Below are 24,209 nucleotides of genomic sequence, written 5' to 3' on the forward strand. Positions count from 1 at the left end.
ATCACACATGTGTGCAAAGAGACAGATGGTGCTGTTGTCATAGAACCACAGGATTGCCCCTGGTGAACTGGAATGTCCACCAGGCCAGTCCCCTAGTGAGGATTCCCCCAAAGACATTTCATGCTTTTTGATGTGGCATCAAAAACAGAAAATAAATAGGAAAGCCAGCTTACCTAGTACAGCTCACAGCCACCTCGTTTTTTTAATGTCAGGTCAGTGCACGTGCGTGTGTGTGTGTGTGTGTGTGTGTTTTGGGGTGGGGGCAGATTCTAGAGAAAGAAGGGAAGGTAGCTCTTAGAAAAGAACTCCTATTTTAAATCAAAGGCAGTGCAGGGTGACAGGAATCCACATGACATAGCGTCCTGTGGTGATCCCCTTCTGCTTTCATCTGTGGCTTTAGGAGTTGCGTTGTTTTCACTACTGTTTGGAGGGGGTGGCGTGTAATCAGAGAAGTCTAATTAAATACATTTAGCAGTCACCCTGCTGTGTGAAGGAGGCAACCTTTCCCTATTATCTTCTGATTGGAAACATGTACCCGTTCAGCCCCCATCAAGATGAAAGCTCTGTCATTTCCTTAATCCAGTTGGGCATAGAGTAGAAATTTAAAGAAAAAGATAAGAAGAAGAAAAGAAATCTATGGGAGGGAAAAAACACTGACTTACTCTGGGCTAAAAATCACACAGACACACACACAATTATGGCATTCTATTTTAAATGCGAAGGGAACTGTGGCTACAAATCTGATCCAACACTCTTTCTGTAAAATGCACTCTGGAAAATCTTGGATATATCACAGAGGTAAGAACAGGGTTTTTTTTTTTTTTTTTTTTTACCTTTCTCTGGCAAAGAGTCTGGCCTGATTTTATTTCTAATGCCCTAAGGTAGCCGTACAGGCAGTTTCAACAATTACCAGCCCCCAGGAACCCTACCTTCACTCTCCCACCTCTGAAACCCAAACAAGGAGTCTAAAGATTCATATCAAATCTTCAATATTCATGAAATTTCTGATATCTCACTCATACATTTCTGTAGCCAAATCTAATTATTTTAAAGCCCAGGATGGCAGATGTGTGCCTTGCAAAATTACTCTGGCCCTTGTTCACTCTTAGAAGCCAGTGTTTTTTGTTGTTGTTGTGTGTTTTTGTTTTTTTGTTTTGTTTTGTTTTGTTTTTTGAGATGGAGTTTCACTCTTGTCGCCCAGGCTGGAGTGCAATGGCATGATCTTGGCTCACTGCAACCTCCGCCTCCTAGGTTCAAGCGATTCTCCTGCCTCAGCCTCCCAAGTAGCTGGGATTACAGGGCCCGCCACCATGCCCAGCTAATTTTTGTATTTTTAGTAGAGACCGGGTTTCACCATGTTGGCCAGGCTGGTCTCGAACTCCTACCCTCAAGTGATCCACCCACCTCAGCCTCCCAAAGTTCTGGGATTACAGGCGTTAGCCACCACACCCAGGCCAGTGTTCTTGAAGAACTGACATCCTTGAGTCAATTGCTCTGAAGTCCCGTGAGACAACAGAAGAAGACATTGCTGAGTCCTTGATTTGCTATTTGTCCCTTTCTTCTGCATCCCTCTCCACTGCTTCCTGAGTAATTATGCCCCAAGTCCGCTTCCCAGATCATCTATCCAACCTCCTGGATCAGTTACTCTTCAGCTTATTCAGGTTGCAAAGCTGTGGAAGTCACAGGACGTGCTTGGGAATGCTCTGAGGAATCCCACAATCTGTTGCATAGTGGCATGTGCCCCAAATATTCATGTTGATTCTACCGTGCCAACTAGGAACAATTTGACTTCAAGACATTTAACTCTTTTCTGTACTCTATGCAGAACTATCCCCAGCAGTGTGCATGCCCAATAAATAAGCACATAAATAAAGTAATTAATAAGTAAACTATTGTGCTGTACATGCTCTGATGTCTATCTTAATATTCATATGCTCCCTGTTCATTCACATTTACTGAAAAACACCAAATGTGTTACTAAGATTGGATGAAACCAGCAAGTCAAGTATATTTTACCGAGTTTTACTGTGATCCAAGTACTCTTAGCTGCTGGGGATTCTGAAGGGAGCAAGACAGACAGCACCACTGCCCTCAAAGAGATGAAATTCTAAGGCCAGGTGCAGTGGCTCACACCTGTAATCCCAGCACTTTGGGAGGCAGAGACGGGCAGATCACAAAGTCAGGAGATCGAGACCATCCTGGTTAACACGGTGAAACCCCGTTTCTACTGAAAATACAAAAAATTAGCCAGGCGTGGTGGTGGGAGCCTGTAATTCCAGCTACTTGGGATGCTGAGGCAGGAGAATCGCTTGAACCTGGGAGGCGGAGGTTGCAGTGAGCCCAGATGGTGCCACTACACTCCAATCTGGGCCCCAGAGGGAGATTCTGTCTCAAAAAAAAAAAAAAAACAAAAAACAAAAAACAGAGAGATGAAATTCTAGAGGTGAGGTAAAATAAAGCTTAAAATTAGGATACTAGTCTCTGTTAACATTCTTGTTTTCTGTTAATTGGGAAAAAGCTACCTTTATTCTACTTTACAGGTAGTACACCTCTATCCAGCTCTTAAGGAACAAACAGAAATATAGCTTAAGAACCATTGTCAAAGAAATCAGCCACAGAGCAGAGACTGATTAGAAGAATGTTGTAATGAGCTCCTCCCTGTGTCCTAACATAGTATTGTTATGATTACACTATTTATTGAACATTCTATTAGCCTAGGACTGTGCTAAGTGCTTTACACGAATGGCCAGCAACATTTTCTGTAAAGGGCCAGACAGTAAATAGTTTAGGCTTTGCTGGCCATGTGGCTTGTCACTAACAACTCAGCTCTGCCATTATAGCAGGAAAACAGCCTAAAAGATATATAAACAAATGGGTATAACTGTATGCCGATGAACCCTTTTTTTTTTAGTCTCACTCTATCACCCAGGCTGGAGTACAGTGGTGCAATCTCGGCCCACTGCAACCTCCACCTGCCAGGTTCAAGCAATTCTCCTGCCTTGGCCTCCTGAGTAGCTGAGACTACAGGCACCCGCCACCACGTCTGGCTAATTTTTGTATTTTTGGTAGAGACAGGGTTTCACCATGTTGGCCAGGCTGGTCTTGAACTACTGACCTCAAGTGATCCATCCACCTCAGCCTCCCAACGTGCTGGGATTACAGCCGTGAGCCACTGCGCCCTGCCCAATAAAACTTTATTTAGCAAAACAGGTGGTGGGCCGGATTTAGCTCATGGGTCATAGTTTGTTGAGCTCTGCTCTACACTTGTGATGTTTCACTCTTAGCCATCCCATGTGTATTGGTGTAATTATTCCCATTTTACAGATGAAGAAACTTAGGCTTAGAGAGGATTAGTAACCCGCCCATTGCCACTCAACTAGTAAGTGATAGAGCTTGGGTTCCAGCCCCACCTGTCTATCTCCAAAGCCCATGTTCTCCTCTGTGCTCTGCCCATCCCATGGCCATCAGGGGAGGAGGAGAGGCATCCTGCCTTGTCTAAAGGTGAGTCTACCCTCTCATCAGCTCATTTACTCCCTCTCCAGGTTCGACCTGATCGCCAATGGAGGTGCTTCCTTGACTCTACACTTTGAGCGAGCCCCGTTCATGAGCCAGGAGCGCACTGTGTGGCTGCCATGGAACAGCTTTTATGCCATGGACACCCTGGTGATGAAGACCGAGGAGAACTCCATCCCCAGCTGTGACCTCAGTGGCTTTGTCCGGCCCGATCCAATCATCATCTCCTCCCCTCTGTCCACCTTCTTCAGTGCTGCCCCTGGGCAGAATCCTATCGTGCCTGAGACCCAGGTAGGAATGGCAGTGCCAGGGCAGGACTCTCAGGACTTCCCTAACCAAAACCAAGTGGACACTGCCTCTCCCCAAGTGGACCAGAAACTAATATTATAGGGGAGTGAAAAAAGTGGGAGCATAATAAAATTTATAGCCACCAGAGATGAAAGTTTGAATCCCTCTTGGCTGTTCTGCATGTTTGCAGATAGTCGTTCAAGACTTTAGCAGTCATCAGAGCTTTTAATGAAATAAAAATAACATACATATGTGCAACCCACCTGCAGATTGCTTTTTATTCCTGTTAGTTACAGAGATACATGATAAGAGGAGCTTTAATGATCTACATTGGTGTTACGATAGAGGGCATATTATATTATTGCCTCCCTGTTGCTTTATACGGATTGTCAGTGGAAGTTGTAGGTTCATATAATTACAGCCTCTCGTGGCCTCCTTGCATGCAGCTAGCAATAAAGCCTGCTGTTCTTATTTACATCTTTTGCCAACAGTGTGGTTTTTCAAAAGGAAACACAACAGTGACCAAGAATAATTATTAATCCAAAAATCATAACCTCAGCCCCATCACTCTATGGTGGAGGATAAAGTTTTTGTTGTTGTTGTTGTCCTTGTTCTTTCTCAGTGGTGGTAAGTGGTTCTTGCACCCACATAAGATGTGATGCCTCAGTGAGAGACACAGCAGACAGACAGTATCAGGGTTACAGTTTACCTGCACAGGTGTGTTTGAGGTGTGTGTCTGCCACGTGTTTCCTCTCCAGGTTCTTCATGAAGAAATCGAGCTCCCTGGTTCCAGTGTGAAACTTCGCTATCTGAGCTCCAGAACTGCAGGGTACAAGTCACTGCTGAAGATCACCATGACCCAGTCCACAGTGCCCCTGAACCTCATCAGGGTTCACCTGATGGTGGCTGTCGAGGGGCATCTCTTCCAGAAGTCATTCCAGGCTTCTCCCAACCTGGCCTACACCTTCATCTGGGACAAGACAGATGCATATGGCCAAAGGGTGTATGGACTCTCAGATGCTGTTGGTATGTTTTGGTTTCAACCACTTATTGATCAATGGATTTAGTCGTGTGTTAATTCGACCCATATTTATTGAGTTCCAAGGATATGCCAAGCACCATTCCAGTAGATAAGGACACAGTGGTCAAGAAGACAGATAAGATTCCTCTTCCATGGGCTTTACATTTTGGTAAGGTATTGAGATAATAAATACAAATGAAACAAAGAAATATCAAAAAGGATAAGTGCTAATAAGAAAATAAAAATAAATGATATATATTGGGAAGGAGGGGCAACTGTGGTGAGTATTTAGGGAAGGCTCCTCCGCAGAGCAGCATTTAAGCAGAGACTTTAATGACAAGAAGGAACCACATGAAAATCAGGAAAAGAGGATTTCAGGCATAGAGAAGAGCAGGGTGTGTTTAATAGACAGAGAGAAGGCCAGTGTAGCTGGAGTGCAGTGGAAAAGGAAAATATTCAAGATGATGGGAGAGAGGTGGTCAGGGGCTAGTTCACGTTCCAGACAGAGCACTTGTAAATGGCACAGAATGCCCCTGAATAATCAGAAAACAGGGTTTGAGGAGATCAGAAAGCCACATGCTATGTTCCAGGGCTTTGTCTTTTGAAGGAATCACGATTCTCTCCTTATGAAAGATCTTCGTAAGAGAAGGGTCCTACCGTTATCAGAGTTGTGAGCTGTAGATTAATCTTAACCTACCCTGTATCTTCCTACATGTAGAAAGCTATCTAGGAATTAATTAAAATCCAGAATCCTGCGTTCTCTTCACCAATAGTTGTGTGTATTTTAAGAACTGCAAATGTAAGTTACCAAAGTAAGAAACTAGCAACCTCAGAAATTTCACTATAATTGGCAGCCAATGTTTATCAGACTTTCCCTTCATGTAGAGAGCATTGTGCTAAATCCTTTGTCTTGGGTAACCTCTCAATAACCCCTCAAGTAGGCACTCTCATAACCCCATTGTGCATTTGGGGCAGGAGGGAAAGGGTAAGAAAGTTGCCCAAGATCATGCCACTGACAGGTTACACCTGCTCAGGATACAGCCCTGGTGGTCTGCTTCATCAGTAAGTGGAGTTAACTTAACCAAGATAGTAAGACGTTCCCAGAGTAACTAGTGCATTTAATATACAACACTGGCTAATCAAATATATATATATATATTATATCTGTCTTTAGCTAATATCAAAATGACAGCCAATATCAAAAAGTAGACTAAATATTGTAATGCACTTCCATATACTCCAGCACCTACCATTATCAACTCACGATGAGGCCTCTTTTTTCATACCCCCGTCCACTCCCCTTTCTCCTGCATTTTTCTGAAGCAAGTCCTAGACATCACATCATTTAATCTGTAATATTTAAGAATGCATCTCTAAAACACTCTAAAATATAACAACCATATAATCACAACAAAAAAACACAATAATTCCCTAAAACCATCACATAGCCCATCATCGTTCAATATTTCAGTTGCCTGACAAATACCATAAACTATTAATACTTTGTCTCAATATCCCATTAAGATCCACCTTTTGCAATTGGTTGATTTCTCTTAAACTGTTTTTTAAAGTTCTTTTATCTTTCCTTATCTTTCTCTCTCTCTCTCTAACCTTCATAATTTACTTGTTGAAGAAATTGGGTTGTGTGCCTGTAGAATTCCCCATATAGCGTGGTTGGTTGGTTGGTTGGTTGATTGATCGGTTTGTTCTAGAATTGCATAATTATGGATATTTGGCCTGTTCCTCTGTTCCCTATATCTCCTGACCATTGATAGTTGGTCTTTGAAGCTTTCTCAGGTTCAGGTTTGATTTTTTGATTTTTTGTTTTGGCAGAACAAGGTGATAGGTAGGGCTGTGTCCTTCTGTCAAGAGGCACCTAAAGTCAAGTTGTATATTTTTTAGAGATTTCAGTAGCCATTGATGTTCATTGCCTAGTCTGTCCGGTCATTAGGGATTGCAAAATGATATTTTAATTCTATACTTCCTTCTTCATCTATTAGCTGAAATACTTCTATGCAGAGATGCTTTCTCCTTAACTACTTGGTTATTTAAAGTACAGTTCAAATAGGAAAGAATAGATAAATGTTTGATTATTTCCCTTTATTTACTAGTTTTCAATATAATGAGTTGATTCATCATCCAGTGGTGGCAAATTAATGTTTCTTAAATACCATTATGAACTCGTGGGCCAAAACGCATCTAGTATGTTTCAATCTATTAAAGTGATTATCCTCACTAATGGCCAAATGGCCCCATCTTTGGTCAGTGGGCACCTTTTCAAGCTCATTCCCAAACCCTTTTGACATGACCCTAATAGATTTTGATTCCTTCCTTGCTATCTAGTATGATAAAGTAGGCTGGTGTCATTGTGTTCATTTCTTACTCCAGCCATTTCTTCCAGAAGCCCTGATCCCTTTTAATGAGAAATAATACATCAAGGCCACAAGCCAGGCACTAGCAATTCTCTTTGCTGCTGGGGCTGGTCATTTGGCCTTTGTTTCTTGGCATTTTCAGAGGACAAGCTAGAAAATATATAGGGTTTTTTTAAAGATAAAAATGCATCCTCCATTCGTATTGACACTTCTATATCTCAGGAATTTTTTAAAGCTGCAGAGAATCCCCAAAGGTGACACACATAGTTAAGAGTTTAATGCAGTAGGAATAGCAATAATAACAATGCCTCATATTTCTAGACCAGCGTTCCAATTAAAAATGTATGGCATCTCAGCGCTTCATCTCATCTCTCTCCTTACCACATCAGTCTGAGAAATTGAGGCTTCACTTAACCCATTTTACACGTGGGGAAAATGGAGCCCCAAGGAAGCGTGAGCTTGGAGCCAAGCTAGGACTAATGTCCTTCATTTCCACCTCTCTCTCCCATGTGTCCATGTGGCAAATGCAGCATTTTTACAAACAGCTTTTGGATTCTGTTCCCCATTGAATCCCCATGTAACTGGCAGGCTGTACCCCTGCTGGTGCCTGCCTCTCCTGGCACTTTCTGGAATCCTGAGTGAACACATCAAGTGTCTTAATTTATACAAGCTATTGCTCCCAGAATCTCCATGTCAATGAGCCAGTACCATCCCAAAGGGCTTTCTCCTAGTAAGTGGAAATAAATGACACACAATATAATAAATGCATGCCGTGAACAGCAGCCTGAGAGAAACAGTCTCCTGTCCATCTCTAAAGGGGGATTGTGTCAGGTTTTCAAATGATTCCTTTCCTCCCTCCATGTCACCAGGGTCATTTTTGAAAGCCAGTCGTTCATTGGAAAGGTCTTTCCATCCCCACAGAGTACTACTGTGTAAAGTTTCAAGGTTGAGTTCAACTCAGAAATCTGAATTTAATATTGTAGAATCACAAGGAGAAAAGCAATCAGCCTGCCTCTTTGAGTGAGTTTTTGGAACAGAATCTGTATTACTGCGAACACGTGCTTCTCATTCTTGCTACAGAGCTCTGGAGTAATCAAGTAAACTCTCTCTTTTCTCTCGCTCTGCCCACCCCATTTATCTTTCAGTGTCTGTCGGGTTTGAATATGAGACCTGTCCCAGTCTAATTCTCTGGGAGAAAAGGACAGCCCTCCTTCAGGGATTCGAGCTGGACCCCTCCAACCTCGGTGGCTGGTCCCTGGACAAACACCACATCCTCAATGTTAAAAGTGGTACGTGAACACGTCTTCTTTCCCAGCTATAGCCTTGCCACTTCTCTGGAACCTTGTCTCTTTTCTCAGCATTTAAGTGGTTACACCTCCCCTTCCCTTGGTCATTTTTTCATCAAGTGCTCAAAATATGCATAGATTTTCATACCTTCTCCTTTTATTTTATTATTTTTTTAATAGAAACAGGATCTTGCTCTGTCATCCAGAGTGTAGTGGAGTGGAGCGGAGCCATCATAGCTCACTGCAGCCTCGACTTCCCGGGCTCAAGTGGTCTCCTGCCCCAGTCTACCAGGAAGCTGGGATTACAAGCTTCTTTAGTTATCCTCCCAAGTGTCATTTTACCCAATGCCACACCATGTGGGGTCCACCTCTCCCACTGCAGCTCTCTCCACATCGTGAAGAAGTTTGAGAGCTCCTCAACACTGAAGATTCCTAATTTTTCTCTTCCCCTCCCTCCCAGTTGGCCAATACACGTGTCTTCTCCAGAGGTCTTCAGTAACCCCTCCCATTCTCCAACCCCCGCAGGAATCCTACACAAGGGCACTGGGGAAAACCAGTTCCTGACCCAGCAGCCTGCCATCATCACCAGCATCATGGGCAACGGTCGCCGCCGGAGTATTTCCTGTCCCAGCTGCAACGGCCTTGCTGAAGGCAACAAGCTGCTGGCTCCAGTGGCTCTGGCTGTTGGAATCGATGGGAGCCTCTACGTGGGCGACTTCAATTACATCCGACGCATCTTTCCCTCTCGAAATGTGACCAGCATCTTGGAGTTACGGTAAATGGCCATACAGGCAACCTTCTGTTGCTCTCTTGCCCCCCATAACTCCTGAGTTTGATTGGGTAATTGGGGCCGCATTTGGGGTTCTCTGGAGAAGATATAGTCCTTGTGATCCAAAACCTAGGCCCAGAGTCAAATAAGGAGGTGAGAGAAATGCTTTGTGTATCTATGAAAAACCATACACAGATTTGATACAATAGTCAGACAAGGCTTTTAGTCTCCAGACTGGAGAACAACCAAGGCATCTTTTATTTTTAAGAAGCTCTGTAGACACACATCAAAGTTTGAGAACCACTAATGTTCATTTGCTAATTCAAAATGTTGTATTGAGCACCTCTATCTGCTAGCTCTCCATAAATTCTCTGGGTCTTTGCACATTCACTAGGATAGCACTCCCTTTACTGTGTAGGCTTTGCTGTGTAATTTCTGGCCAGCCTAGGTAGATTCCTCCTGCCCATTGCTGGCTACTAATTCTGAAGTCCAAACCCCTCTGTGCTGGGAAAACACTGACCCCTAAAAGCTCTTAGACATGCTCTTGCCAGGAAAGTTGATTTCAGACCCTCAACTCAGGAGATCTGTAATTAGAGAGAGAAATAAGATCTATAAGAAAGGGGCAAAACTTCATTCAACAAATATTTGTTGAATGTATACCGTGTCCCAGGGGCTTTCTGACTAGAAAAAAGAAAAGTGGGGTCGAACAAAGCACCTGTTGTTGTGTTTGTGTTCTGATAAGGAGCCACAGACAAAATCATGTGGGCAAATAAAAAATAATAATCTCCAGTATCCTTAATTGCTTTAGGGGAAATATAACAGAGTAAGAAACAGGAACTGGGGGACAGGGAGGGTACGTGGATGAGGAGGCTATGTAAGATGAATTAGTTAGAGAAACCTCTTGTACTAGGTGATGTTTGGCTAGGATCCGAGTGATAGACGTCAGCCATGGGGAGATCTGGGGAAAAGCACTCAGGCAGAGAGAAGTTGTTCAAAAGCCCTATACCAGCCAGTAGCCTGACTGATTTAAGGACTGATAGAAGCCCAATGTGGCTGGAGGGTGGTGAGCTCAGGGAAGGGTACCTCAATGCATCAGAGTCTCACTAACCACTTAGATAAGAGTACATTGTATTTCAATGAACAAGCAATGGAGGTTGAAGTAGGGAGTGGGGTGGAATTGATATGATCTGATTTCCATTTTTTTTAAAGATGACTCTGGCTATTGTGTATGGAGTAGACTGTAGGACTGCAAGAGTGGAGGCAGGAAAACCCATAGGGAAGCTGTAGCAATTGTCCAGGATTGGGGCAATGGTGATTTGAACCAGAATGGTAGCAGAAGAGAGAGGAGTGCTCCAATTAGTGTCCAATTAGATTTTGAGATAAACCTGATAGGATTTGCTGATGGATCCGGTATAAGGAATGAACAAAGACAGAAATGAATCAAGGGCCCTGCCTAGGATTTTGGCCTGACAAATGAGTGGATGATGGCATCTTCTGAAGCGGCCTCAGCCTCTCTCCCAGAAGGAGCTGCAGGTTGCACTTGCATTTGAGAGTCTCTGAGGCCCCATCTGGGAGAAATATCAGTGGCCTGCCCCCAGCAACTGCTGCTGAACATTCTTGGGAGCTGAGAGTGTTCCAGGGACTGAGAGGAGTAAAAAGAGAGGAGAAAACAAGAGCTTCACCCTGAGGAGGTTGCAGCCTCAGTGATCCAGTGGGCATGTATTGAGCATGGAGGCGAGCCAGGCATGTGCTGGGCTCTGCGGTACAAAAGGGGATGAAACACAGGCTCAGAAAACACCCATGTGAGCATTAGAGGTGGCACCTGGGGAAGTCAGTGCAGTTCAAGCTGAGCTGAAGGGCCAAAGGCCAACCATCATGGAGATCCAGAGACAGGCCTGGGGTGGAGGAGGGGGCATGGTAACCAGAGGGTGAACAGTGAGAGCAAGAAGGAGACACGTGGGATGAGGCCAGGTAGCCTTCACACTGCCAAGCTGGCGATCAGACAAATCACTTTTCCTAGACTTGCCCATCCATATAGACTCCCTTCCCAAGATGTTGTTTTTGTTTGTTTTTTTAATCCTAGGAAAGTCTCCTTTTCTCAGGCACCCTGTGGGCATCAGAGAACCATGGGAGAAGGCAGGGCAGGGGGGAGGTAGCACTGTGCTTTACCATTGCCTATAGGAATAAAGGGTGGAAGTATTTCATCTGGCCCTTGTAATCTTCCACATCAGGCCCTTCCTCCTTTGTCACCGTTCTTCCTGCTCAGAGGCTAATCAGCCCTCACTTGGTACAGTCCCACCTCCAAACCTTCACTCTTGCTGCTTGCTCTGCTTAAAATACCTTCCCTACCTAATCTACCACATCACACCCACCTGCAAGGTGCAGCGTCAGGGCCCCCTCTTCCATGTAGCCTGATTTCCCCAGCAGAAGCCATTCTCACCCACCTCTGAGTCACTGCACTCTCTGATCTTAGAGTTGATGCCACTGAATGCCTTGTTGTCATTATGTCTATGTAAGTCTTTAGGGCCCAAGCATGTGAACTTCTGCAGGGAATACCCCTTGGTCATCTTTGTCCCTTTAATGCCTAGAGGAGGTCCTGGCCCACACTAGGTGCTCAAGATAGGTTGCTTAAATTAAAGAAAACGCAGACCCATCTCCTCCCTCTTGTTGGAGTTATCCCTGACTCCATGTCTCTCAAGTTGTGGAGGTCACAACGTCAATGGTGCAAGCTAAGGGCCCAATCAGAGCAAGTCACACCATGCCCACGTGGTGACATTAGGACAGCTTGAGGCGGAATATGGCTCCCAATTTCCCTCGACAGCTGTGTGATTTTTTTAACTGCCTTTAGCCTTGTTCTTGCTTTCATCAGCCAGGTACCCAGAGCCGATTAGAAGTTAAGCTTTTACAAGAACACTGGTTTTATTCTTCTTTTCTTCCCACTACATACCTGAAAACAAAGGGCTGTCAATCCCCTCTCTTCAAAACAGCAACCAGCAGAGGGAGGGAGGGGGAGGAAGAGACCTGTCTTGCTTATGTCTTTTCTCCATTGTGAGTTGGCAGCTGAATGATTCAATTTCGGGAGTCAGTGCCCGTCCCTATCTCGCTTACCCACCCCAGAGCTGAGCCTCTGAATTGGGATCCTATTGAAATGTTTCCATGGTTCTCTCGCTATCCTTCCCCGTTCCTCCTTCCTTTGTCTCAAAACATGCAGGGACAAGTTCTATACACTTAAATAACTTCTGATGCTACAAAGAGCCTTCTCTTAGGTAAAATGGGTATCATCTGTGTGCTCTGATTAGGCGGACATTTAGGACATTTTTCATACTCCTTTCCCATAAAAGCCTGATATCCCATCTTTACTAGTCCATTTCCCACCACCCTTTCCAAGTGGTCTTAGGAAAACCTAAGCCCCCTGGAGCAGAGTAAATTTGTCAGTCACTAATGTTATAGGGAGAATTTCTCTCACAGAAAAATCTTCCCTCCCTCCCCAATTTTAGAACATCTTAGGAATTAGACCTCAGTATAAGGCAGTGAATTATATGGGATGGGACAGTATCTCTCTACCTTTTTTTAGCTTAGCTCCTTTTAATAAACATAAGAATCTGACATCTTCCGTAATTTTTGAAATTCCAATTCTTTTTATTTTTTAAACATAAAGTAATATTATGATATTAAACATGTTTTTTTCCAACTAAACCACTTCTCCATGCTGACATTCTGATGGTGCTTTCAGCATGGAGTCAAGGGCACCATTCATTAGAGGAGACCTTCAGAGAAGGGACTTGTCCAACCCAGATATGTTAGTACCCAGTAGGGGGAAAGTGGGAGCCTGGGAAGGTGGGCAGAGCCAGCAGACATTGGAAGGAAGCATCACCAAGGACAAGCTCTGCCTGAGAGTTTCAGCCAGGACAGACCCTGCTTGATGACCAGGTAGACTCTTAGGGAAGACTATGTGGTTCCACTCAAAGACTGGAAATGCTTTCCCTGTGTGGTCAGGCTTTGAAAATGGGGGTCAGGAAAGAAAAGTCATGAAGCACTCAATCCAGAATAAAAGTAAAAACAATGTCCCCATAAAATTTTGGAGACTGATTGGAACTATTTTCAAAGCCTTTTTACCAAGGGTAGAACCCAGATTTCATGAAGCCTAACACTAAGACAATTTCAGAGACTTTCCCTAAGAAGAAACAAATAAAATTATAAATATGAAATGAGAAATGAAATGGAATATTTAGGATGAGAAAAGAAACCCAAAAACTTGCAAAGTTTAGAAAAGCCAATTCTATCACAAACATCACAAAATCCAGACAAATAACCTAATATTTTTATTAATTAACTCCTGTAAGACTTCCACGATACATGTTTTCTATACTTTTGGCTGCATATCTTTGATCATCTTTTAGTATTACAGTCATTTTGTAATTTCATTATCTATAGAAGTGACAGAGGGATTTTCAGTCTTTCCTCTAGTAGGGCTGATCAAAATTTGTTTTAGATTATTGGTAAATTAGAAAACTTTCTTTTGTGTTCATAATTGATTATTGGTGAAATCATTAGAGTTATAAAATTGGGGGAAATCTTTATCAAGTTTCCTTTGTAATATCTCTGGGCATTTCAAGTTTTCCTGTGGAGTATTTGAAATGATGCTCATTAACCAGTTTGTCATCGATGTCCTTGTGTTAGTGAAATATGAATTCTACATGGGGCCTTTTACTCTCTGCAATGATGCTAGACAAATCAACATGGTAGGGAAGGAGCATTCCTGAAAGACATTCCTATTCAAGAATGGCTAACAACCATTTAGCTGGGTGCAAAAGGGACTACAAGCCACATGAGCTCATCCTCCTGAAACTAAACCAAATGTACCCCAAGTCAACTTCTCTTTTGTTAGAACAACAACAAAAAAAAACCCTCTGGCTGCTCCAAGTCCACCTTCCTCAAGGGGAAAATGTGGCACAGAGAGAGTTGGAATGAAAAAAGACAACAGTCTCCACTGATTGTAGATATGTAATTCTGAGCAGAACATGAGGGATTGGAGCTAGTCCTAGGCAGGGTCTCCCCTTCTCTAAGGGAAGCAGCCTCATTCCTTGCTTCCTTCACTCAAGAACCCATTTTTCCAGCCCTAACTCTCTCCTGGGCCTTCTACTAAATACCTGCAATTCAGAGATGAGTGAGTCATGTCCTATTCACAAAAAAGTGAGGGGGACAGGCACACAAACATAAATCGCCAGACAGCATGATGGCAGCCCTGAGAGTCAGGCTGAGAATGCCACAAGAGACCCTGAAGGCTTCGCAGAGACATCACTGAGACTCTGCAGTGTGAAGAAGAGCTAATGCATCTCAATTCTCCCATCTGAAATACCACTTTTTCCTCAAAGGGCTCACCTAAAGAGTCTGTGGTATTAAAACCATGCACACAAAGCCTAGGCCTATCCCTTGTAAGTAGGACATCTGAACCCAGCTGCATAGACTGACTTGGTGATGCTGTTATTCTGGTTTGTTGCGTGCTAAGCACCCAGCCTGCTGTGATCCTGGACTGGAATAGCAGTGACCTCAGCCTTTCTCCAAAGCTCATATTCATATGATCATTCAGGCTCTACACTCTCCAACGACTTGATCCTTCACCCCTGCCCTTCTCCTTCCTCCAACATAGATCTTATATTAATCAACTGAAAGCAGATGTTCCTAGGAAAGAAGTAGGTCAGGTCTGCAGACCCAAATCCCATCCAGTATTTTTACAAAATCTTGACTTTAAAAAGTGAAATTGATATTGCAATAATTAAGAGCCAAATATGACTACCACTGGTGGCAGATAACATTTCACTTTCATTAAGCAATATAAAATAGACGCAAGAATTCCCGGCTGCCACCCTGACACACCAGGCTTTGCAGAACGAGTCTTAAATTGCACTATGTCAGTCAGAGCTCAGGAGTTATCAGCATCATTTAATTAACTTTTTTTTTTTTTGCAAAAACTAACACATTGGAATAAAATATAAAATTGTAATCCCTGTGCAAACCCACCACTAATGATGGCCCCCGGCAGAGGACTGAGCTACACCTGAGCAGAAATCAGGGCATTAAACTCTGTTTGTCCCTTCCCTGAAGCCTTTCTCCTCAACTGAAAGGAAAAGAGGGGTCAGGGGTTTCTTCCACCTTGGCCTAGAAGCCTCGAGAACAGGAGTCCTTCTCCTTACTTGAGACCCTAACATCTTCTCATCTCTGGCACGTTAACTTTCAGCCACTTTCTTATTGAAATTGAATATATTTCTTCTCTTAAAACAACAACAAAATTTTTACTAGTTCTCTGATAAGAAACGATAACTGGAGTCTTTGACTCCAATTCCAAGAGGATATTATTACCTATAAATTTCATTGTGGACGTTATTGCAATATTGGACATTACCTTTTTAGAAAGAATGCATATTTGGGGTCCCACCCCAAGTGAAAAGGGGACAATGAAGGTGACATGGAGCAGGGAAAGGAAGTGGTTCAGAGTCTTAGGGTTCAACAGCCTTTGCCCAACTGCAGTAGGCTCTGAGCAGGGTCTCCCTCTTGGGTGGTACTCATTCTACCCTGAAATGCACTAATGGCAACTAAGTGGTACAGGTGTCACCATCCTCCCTCCCACACTCAGAGTGGACGTTACAAGTGAGTCACAGTACTCTTTATAGCCGATATTAAATTTGGCTTCAAAATCCTTCTACCACCACACTCCCAGTAGCCATTACTGGTCAACACACGTTGGCACCCAAGACATAACATGTTTGCCATCCCTTCCTTAGTCAGGAGGCATATTTCACCTATAGAAATCTGTGTCTTGTGACAGTCACATTGCTGATGAGAGAATTCAAGCTTTCTTGTCCAGATTGTCCAATGTCTGGGAGGAGTCCAAAATCAGGGGCACTTCTCAAGCTATTGAGCCAGGAGTTGTCAGTTACAGGGGAAAAAAGAAAAAGACTGCCTTTTTTGGGCCCCTTTATACGAGAAACAAAAATGTTATGTTTGCTTTATCATCAATTCTTCCGCTAACTGTTTGTTCTTTTTTCCTTTCTGTTTTCTTTCTATAAAGAAATAAAGAGTTTAAACATAGGTAAGATGAAGAACTCTTTCCCATATAATTTGATATGGTTCGTTTGCTTCCTTGTGTTTGCTTTTTTTGTTTTGTGCTTCTTGTGTAATGTTGTATATTTTTATGTACCAAATATAGTAACTTTTTTATGTGCTAATTGTGTGTTGTGGATATGATAAGCTTTAGCAATTATGAAATGCAGTCAAAAAGCAACCAAATAAGCTGACAGTAATTAGAATTTCCGGGAGATTCAAGTGCAAGATAATGAACCCTCAGCGAACTTTTATCCCGACTGCTCAGTGCGGTCCATAATTGGGCTAAACAGTTGAGGCAAACTCCTGGCTTTTGTAAATGCTGGACTGGGTTCACAAAAGCTTTAATGAACTGGAAACGGGTTAAAAACTCATTTTCAACTCATTAATGATTTTTTCCCCTGGATATATGGTCATCTTTAAAAAAAAAAAAGTTAATTGCCAATCTGCCGGTCAGAATGAATCCAACAGCCAGATGCATTGAGAATTTTCATGGAGTAAAATCACTTTTGAATAGTTTGAAGGATGGAGACCAAGTATTGTTTGTCAAAACCGCCTTGATCATTATATTGATCCAAGGTTATCATTTAAAACCACACTAGGACAATTCACAGATAAAGTGTAAAACACACATACACGTGCATTCACACGTGAACTGCACTGAAATGGAGATAGCATGAGCTTTCTTAAAGAAAAGTCACCTTATTTTATTCAGCAGAAGAGAAAAGCAAAGCAATCTATACCACTACTCAACGGAATGCTTCGCTCACTTTTTGAAATGAAACATGGACAGCTTTCCTTCATGATATTAGGTCAAAATTAGACAAAAAGTAGAGTGAAATTGCACAAGATCATAACAGTGAGTGGAAGGCCATGCATTGGAAAAGTCCTCTGCTTTCTCCTCAGGCACCCCAAAACTGGCTGGTTATAGGCACCCCATTTGAGTCAAATTTTAAAAATAAGTAGAAATGCCTTGGAAGGACATTTTTCCAGGAAATTCACCAACCTCATGTGATCTTCGCCACAGCCCCAGGTGTGGAGGCATGGCTGTCCCTCTGACTCGAGTTTTTCTGCAAGCATCTTAGAGAGAATAGGTATGAGACCGTAAGGAAGAATGGTCTCCCCAAGCAAGAACTGACCTCACACCCTCCATTGCCTGCTCTTCTGCCAGAGCTTTTGAAAAGCTTCCTCAAATCAGGCTCCCTAGAAAGTCCAAAATTAATTATCTCTCTCATAGATAGGCACAGATGTGCAATGCCTTGATCCTTCTGTTGATCATGCCAGCTACTGTTCATTCAGTAACAGAGTGCAGCATCTAATTAAAAAATGGCACGAATTTTTCCCTTTCTGCCCTAATTTGTTTTGCATATATGGATAGTCTCTAATGACTTAATAGCCGAAAAACAAGAAGAAAAGAGGAAAGGAAAGGAATGGAACCCAGGTAGTCTATGTTTTAGTTATCTGGGCTGGAATTTCAGAAAAACTTTGACTTCTAGTTCAGGGATGTGTCTTACTTAATAGCAACCTGAATAGAAACTGGAGTGAAAGGTGGTCTCAACTCAACACAGATTGTTCCTAAAAATAGCTTCCTAGTTCTTTTTTTTTTTTTCCTTAAATCAGAGAAGAACCCAAATGGTGGTGTTTTAATTAGTAATTTACTAGCTAATGTCAACAGGACAAATGCATCCAACACTGTCATCTCTCTCACCTTCCCTCCACCTCTCCCAGCCCCTGTTCTCCCATCACCCCAAAGTAAAATTGAAAAATAATAGGAAAAGGCTGGTTGCATGGTTTACACCTATAATCCCAGCACTTAGGGAAGCGAAGGCAGGAGGATCTCTTGAGGCCAGGAATTTGAGATCAACCTGGGCAACATAGTGAGACCCCATCTGTACCAGAAACAAAACAAAAAAAAAAGTTTTTAATTAGCCAGGCGTGGTGGCATGCACTTGTAGTTTCAACTACTCGGGAGACTGAGGTGGGAGGATCACTTCAGCCCAGGAATTTCAGGCTGCAGTGAGCTAGAATTGTGCCACCGCTCTCCAGTGAGACCCTGTCTCTAAGAAAAATAAAATAAAATAGCAGGGAAAAAAAGGGGGGGGACTGTGCTCATTTCAAAACATAGTCTACCACACTGAGGCAGAAAGGCAATTACTGCTTGCATTCTAGAGGTGGTGATTGTAATAACCAGTAGAGGAATAACATAAGCACCTATTCTGGTCCCAACCTCAAACCAGTGACAGGTACTACAAAGGGAAGAACTGCAAGGTTTTGAGCCAGAGGGAACATTAGCAATATCCAGTATGATTGATTTAATCCCCCAGCCCCGCCCTACCCAAAAAAAAGCTAAGACCTGACACTGTCAAATGACTTAACCAAGGTCACCACCAGCTGGGTCAGAATTGAGTTTTGAGTTTCCTGTGTTTTAGCCCTGAGCCACTTCTACAAGTCTTACTCTGTCCTAGTTAGCCTCACACAGGGCAGCTAGACACATGGCAGTGGAAGCAGCCCAGGTCTCGGAGGCTCACGCCTTCCTAATACACTTCACACACACAAAGGTATTAATCCCCTAGTGTGGCTGAGGGCCCTGGCAGACCCGGACTCATGCCTGTGACCTCACTGTTACCCAGATTTGAAAAGTGCATCTCCTCTCCCAGTAATTCAGATTCCAGACACAGTACCAGCAAGATACCCACATGTCTTTACACTAAATGCCAACTTTATCCATATGCACACTGAAGAGCAGTAAAGAAGCAAGCTCTGAGCCTGGAGATTGGGAGTGTTTCTGGGGTGCTTCCCATGATAAAATGAGGAAAACTCCAGGTTGCCTTAGTATTAATGGTCTAGTACCCTGGAGGCATAGGATAAAACGAGAACATTGTCACATGGAAGTGTTCCTCTATCCCACTTGAGAATACACTAAGTCCTTAAGGGGAAATTAAGGAGACTGCACACACATGGACTGTAACTGGTCTTGAATAACTATCCCGCTAACGAAAACGGGATCGGAGTGGGAGCTCTTGTACTGGCTAAATGAAGCAACAGTTGTTTAGTATGGTGGGAAATGAATTCTCTGATAGCATAAGGAGCATAAGTCCAATTAGAAGTAGCTAAGAACCATGATGTGTTAGAACACTGAGTCTGATGTTAGATTCTTTCCAGTTCACTAAAGTGGAAAGACACTAGAGAAGGTAAGCGTCTTGCTAGGATTTTTGTCATTCCTTTGATCTAAGAAGACAGCTCCATAGCCCCCTCCTCATTTCTCTTTGTGCTTCTCCTACTAAAGCAACAACCCGGCACACAAGTACTACTTGGCAGTGGACCCCGTGTCCGGCTCGCTCTACGTATCCGACACCAACAGCAGGAGAATCTACCGCGTCAAGTCTCTGAGTGGAGCCAAAGACCTGGCTGGGAATTCGGAAGTTGTGGCAGGGACTGGAGAGCAGTGTCTGCCCTTTGATGAAGCCCGCTGTGGGGACGGAGGGAAGGCCATAGATGCAACCCTGATGAGCCCGAGAGGTAAAGGCCATCAAGGAAGAGTCCCACGCCCCAGATAAAGCTTTGCCACCATCTTGGCTTTCTTTTTATCAGAACGTAACTAAGCCCAGCAGTCCAAAACATAGCTTTCCCTATAATCATTTAATTCAGATAGATTGCTTTGGTGTGTGGATGGGTGTTTAAAAAGAAAACCAATCATGAGGTCAGGAAATCGAGACCATCCAGGCTAACACAGGGAAACCCCATCTCTACTAAAAATTATTAAAAAATTAGCCGGGCATGGTGGTGGGCGCCTGTAGTCCCAGCTACTGGGGAGGCTGAGGCAGGAGAATGGTGTGAACCCAGGAGGCGGAGCTTGCAGTGAGCTGAGATCACGCCACTGCACTCCAGCCTGGGCAACAGAGCGAGACTCCGTCTCAAAAAAAAAAAGAAAGAAAAGAAAAGAAAACGTAGTTATTTATTTATTTGAAGTAAACTTTATCATGCACATAGGCTCCAAATGGAAAGTGAAGGGGATTGCGCCTGGAGATTTCTGACGGCTGCCAGTCACAGAAAATCAGAGGAAATCCTGGCTCCATGAGCCAGAGTGCCAGCTGTGTGGGCTGGAGACAAAACAAAGCCCAGCCGGGGGCCTCTGGCCACGCCCAGATTTTCGTGATAGACAGTAAATGTGTATGAAGTCTAAAGTGCACTGCCTCACATGTTGTAATGCCCAATAAATGGTAGTAATTAAGAATGGGTATAATTTCCAGGAGTCCAGGATGGAGAAGTTCTGGGAACCCATGGGTCTCTATTTGAAAAGGACTAAAAACACTTAACATTAAGGAGCAATTATCTGAGAGTCCAACTCCTGTTAGCATTTTTAGCTACTGTGAAAGCAGCAGGGCAGCATGGATTAAGGAGGCAAAGCCTTGTACTTGGGCACTGGGGCAAAGACACAAAATAAATAGAAGCCATATCTGTGCCTTTCCAGCCCTGCTGCAACAAGGGAATGCTAGGCCGCAGTGTCCCCCTGGGGCACTGAAGTGCTGATTGGCGTCAGGCTTAACTGGGAATACTTCCTGAAGCATACACCTTGAATTAGGAGTTTGTAACTACAAGAATCATAGTTTCTCAACCTTACTGCTGCAATCAGTTGTGAAGTATATTTAAGTCAGTTACTACTAATAATGTTTAGGGTAATGAACTTCAGAAATAACTTCTTTTCTAAAGAGAGCAGATGCAAAGTTATTTCCTGCTTCATTCATTTGCAGCCTTGGTTCATTTACAGTCCAAGAAGCATGCTTTCATCAGTTGCAGGGAAGAGGGTGGTGATATAGCCAGCACCCCAGGAACTCTACAAATCCCAGCACAGTGCCCATGAGAAAGGATCTTGCCTTAGAAGGCTGAGAACCACTGCTCTGAGGGTACTAATCAGTTCCAGTAGGGTCTCTGGTCTAAGCAGAGAGTGCTCAGCAAGGCATCTCATCTCCCACCTCTACCCCACAATCCTACCCCTTTCCAAGAGATAAATCCACACTGCTTGTCTTGCTCAGGTATTGCAGTAGACAAGAACGGGCTCATGTACTTTGTTGATGCCACCATGATCCGAAAGGTCGACCAGAATGGAATCATCTCCACCCTGCTGGGCTCCAATGACCTCACTGCTGTCCGGCCGCTGAGCTGTGATTCCAGCATGGATGTAGCCCAGGTGAGACTCTTTCTTACTTCTCTTCACTAAACAACACCTGCCTCTTGGCCTGAGCTTCTTACCTGCTTCCTGATTGGTTTGGAAGTGGAATAGGAAGGGGAGATACAGATACAGATCACGGGGTTGTTTGGAGAAAGCCTGAGATGAGCTAAACAGTAAGATGGAATGGAAAATGTCAGATAGGTATGAGAGAGAGAGAGAGTAAGAGAGAGGGAAAATTCTGTTAAGAAAAGTGGAGCCAGTGACATACTCCAGCCGTGGCAGATTACAGGGTAGAAGTTGCTATGTAATTACCTCCCTTCTCCATCATTATTGCAGGTTTGAGAATGTACTGTACAGTGTTATATGTCAATCAGAACTTCCCTGTTAATCTGAAATGACTGCATCCTCACTATATAAACCTTTACTTTGTGCAGTAGTAACTAAAGCAGAGCCCTCTACAATATCACCCAAAGTGCGTGTTTAGTTTGGGCTCTTACAGAGGCAGAGAACAGAGGCTCACTCAAATGTACAGCATTTGTTCTCAGACAGCCTGGAATATACGTTCAGTCTTTCTACAACGGCCTTTTCAACCCTTGGCCAACCTCATAAATTTCAGCTCAAGTTCCACAACAGACAACTTGCTACTGAGATTTTTATTTCAAATTCCACAGAGGAAAGATGTGTTTGGTTCAGTTTATTTTTTAACGCAGATACTCAAGTTGTAGTTTGCTGGCGAGCCTGCACTTTGGCTCCCCTTTGATCAGAGCCACCTTCCAAGCCACATGGCTCCTTTTTGTGAATTAGATACAGGTGCCACCTCCAAATGAACATAGCTTCCCGGCATCTGCTTGGAGAGCAGAGTATGGGCTGGATGGCATGGTCTCTTTTGTAGTGAACTACCTGTGCAACCATATATGACAGCTCTGATATTGGTCCAACCATCTGGAGCTGAGAAGCAGCATCATAGGTAGAGCTGATGGCCTGTTCTGGTCATGGCAGGTGACATGGTAGGAAATATATGTTACATTATCTCTTCTTCTCCATCACACCCACTCATCATGGGCAATGAGCAGCTGGTTCAATGAAGAGCATTTCTATTACAGTGTGTTATTAAAAAGCTGACTTTTTTCCTAGATACATAAAACCAGTAAGTGCCCTACAGTTAAACGTTGGACATATTAAAGGCTGTTCTTTAATCTGATACCATATCATCCACAGGTTCGTCTGGAGTGGCCAACAGACCTTGCTGTCAATCCCATGGATAACTCCTTGTATGTTCTAGAGAACAATGTCATCCTTCGAATTACCGAGAACCACCAAGTCAGCATCATTGCAGGACGCCCCATGCACTGCCAGGTTCCTGGCATTGACTACTCACTCAGCAAACTAGCCATTCACTCTGCCCTGGAGTCAGCCAGCGCCATTGCCATTTCTCACACTGGGGTCCTCTATATCACTGAGACAGACGAGAAGAAGATTAACCGTCTACGCCAGGTAACAACCAATGGGGAGATCTGCCTTTTAGCTGGGGCAGCCTCAGACTGCGACTGCAAAAACGATGTCAACTGCAACTGCTATTCAGGAGATGATGCCTATGCGACTGATGCCATCTTGAATTCCCCATCATCCTTAGCTGTAGCTCCAGATGGTACCATCTACATTGCAGACCTTGGAAATATTCGGATCAGGGCGGTCAGCAAGAACAAGCCCGTTCTTAATGCCTTCAACCAGTATGAGGCTGCATCCCCCGGAGAGCAGGAGTTATATGTCTTTAATGCTGATGGCATCCACCAATACACTGTAAGCCTGGTGACAGGGGAGTACTTGTACAATTTCACATATAGTGCTGACAATGATGTCACTGAATTGATTGACAATAATGGGAATTCCCTGAAGATCCGTCGGGACAGCAGTGGCATGCCCCGTCACCTGCTCATGCCTGACAATCAGATCATCACCCTCACCTTGGGCACCAATGGAGGCCTCAAAGTCGTGTCCACACAGAACCTGGAGCTTGGCCTCATGACCTATGATGGGAACACTGGGCTCCTGGCCACCAAGAGCGATGAAACAGGATGGACGACTTTCTATGAGTAAGTGGGTTTGTAAAGCATCTCTGAAGAGCCCTTCCCTTGTTCTAGCTGGCATCAGGACTGGTCGTTCGTGTAGCTTTTTAAATTGCTTTGTCATGTTGTCTTTCTAACTTTAATGATGTCTTATGGTCTCAAGATATTCATGTCCCCTCTCCCTGACTCTAAAATGATTTGCTCCATTGGGTCTCTGATATTGAGCATCCTCCCTACTAGAGTTGGGAATTCCTGTTGCCTGCTTGCCGTTCAAATTTCAGGATATTGGACACGCACAGCACCTAGGAGGTAAAGCGTTGATTAACTTTGCTGATTATTCATGTTTGCCATGGGTGCGGAAATTAGAACCTAAAAGGCAAGATCCCAGTGGGGCTCCTGTAATTTGCCAATAGGTCCAGCAACACACTTGATTGCACAGACAGGTAGATAAACTCTGAATTTCCTCCTTAGCAGAAGCAGATCGATACAGATAAAGCGTTAGGTATATTAAAAGATGCGAGAGCTGGTCATATTTCCCCTAACAATTATCTCATACTTAATAGTCCTGACGCTTATTTTGCAAAAAGCTGTTTTTCCTAGCTCCTGCAGGCAGTTCTTGGTCA

The 24,209-nt window shown here is 43.7% G+C and overlaps 1 protein-coding gene across 1 annotated transcript in view; it reads left to right on the forward strand.

Annotated features, from left to right (window-relative positions):
- Positions 1-24,209, forward strand: part of TENM2 (teneurin transmembrane protein 2) — a 1,242,216-nt gene that overhangs the window by 1,173,845 nt on the left and 44,162 nt on the right. The window contains 8 exon segments of the mRNA XM_017849440.1: positions 3,543-3,804; positions 4,560-4,827; positions 8,340-8,483; positions 9,006-9,255; positions 16,319-16,339; positions 19,637-19,869; positions 21,384-21,538; positions 22,739-23,613. Coding sequence (XP_017704929.1) covers positions 3,543-3,804; positions 4,560-4,827; positions 8,340-8,483; positions 9,006-9,255; positions 16,319-16,339; positions 19,637-19,869; positions 21,384-21,538; positions 22,739-23,613 — 2,208 coding nt within the window.

The sequence above is a fragment of the Rhinopithecus bieti genome, unplaced genomic scaffold (genome assembly GCF_001698545.2).
Source record: "Rhinopithecus bieti isolate Rb0 unplaced genomic scaffold, ASM169854v2 scaffold_30732, whole genome shotgun sequence".
Classification (NCBI taxonomy): Eukaryota; Metazoa; Chordata; class Mammalia; order Primates; family Cercopithecidae; genus Rhinopithecus; species Rhinopithecus bieti.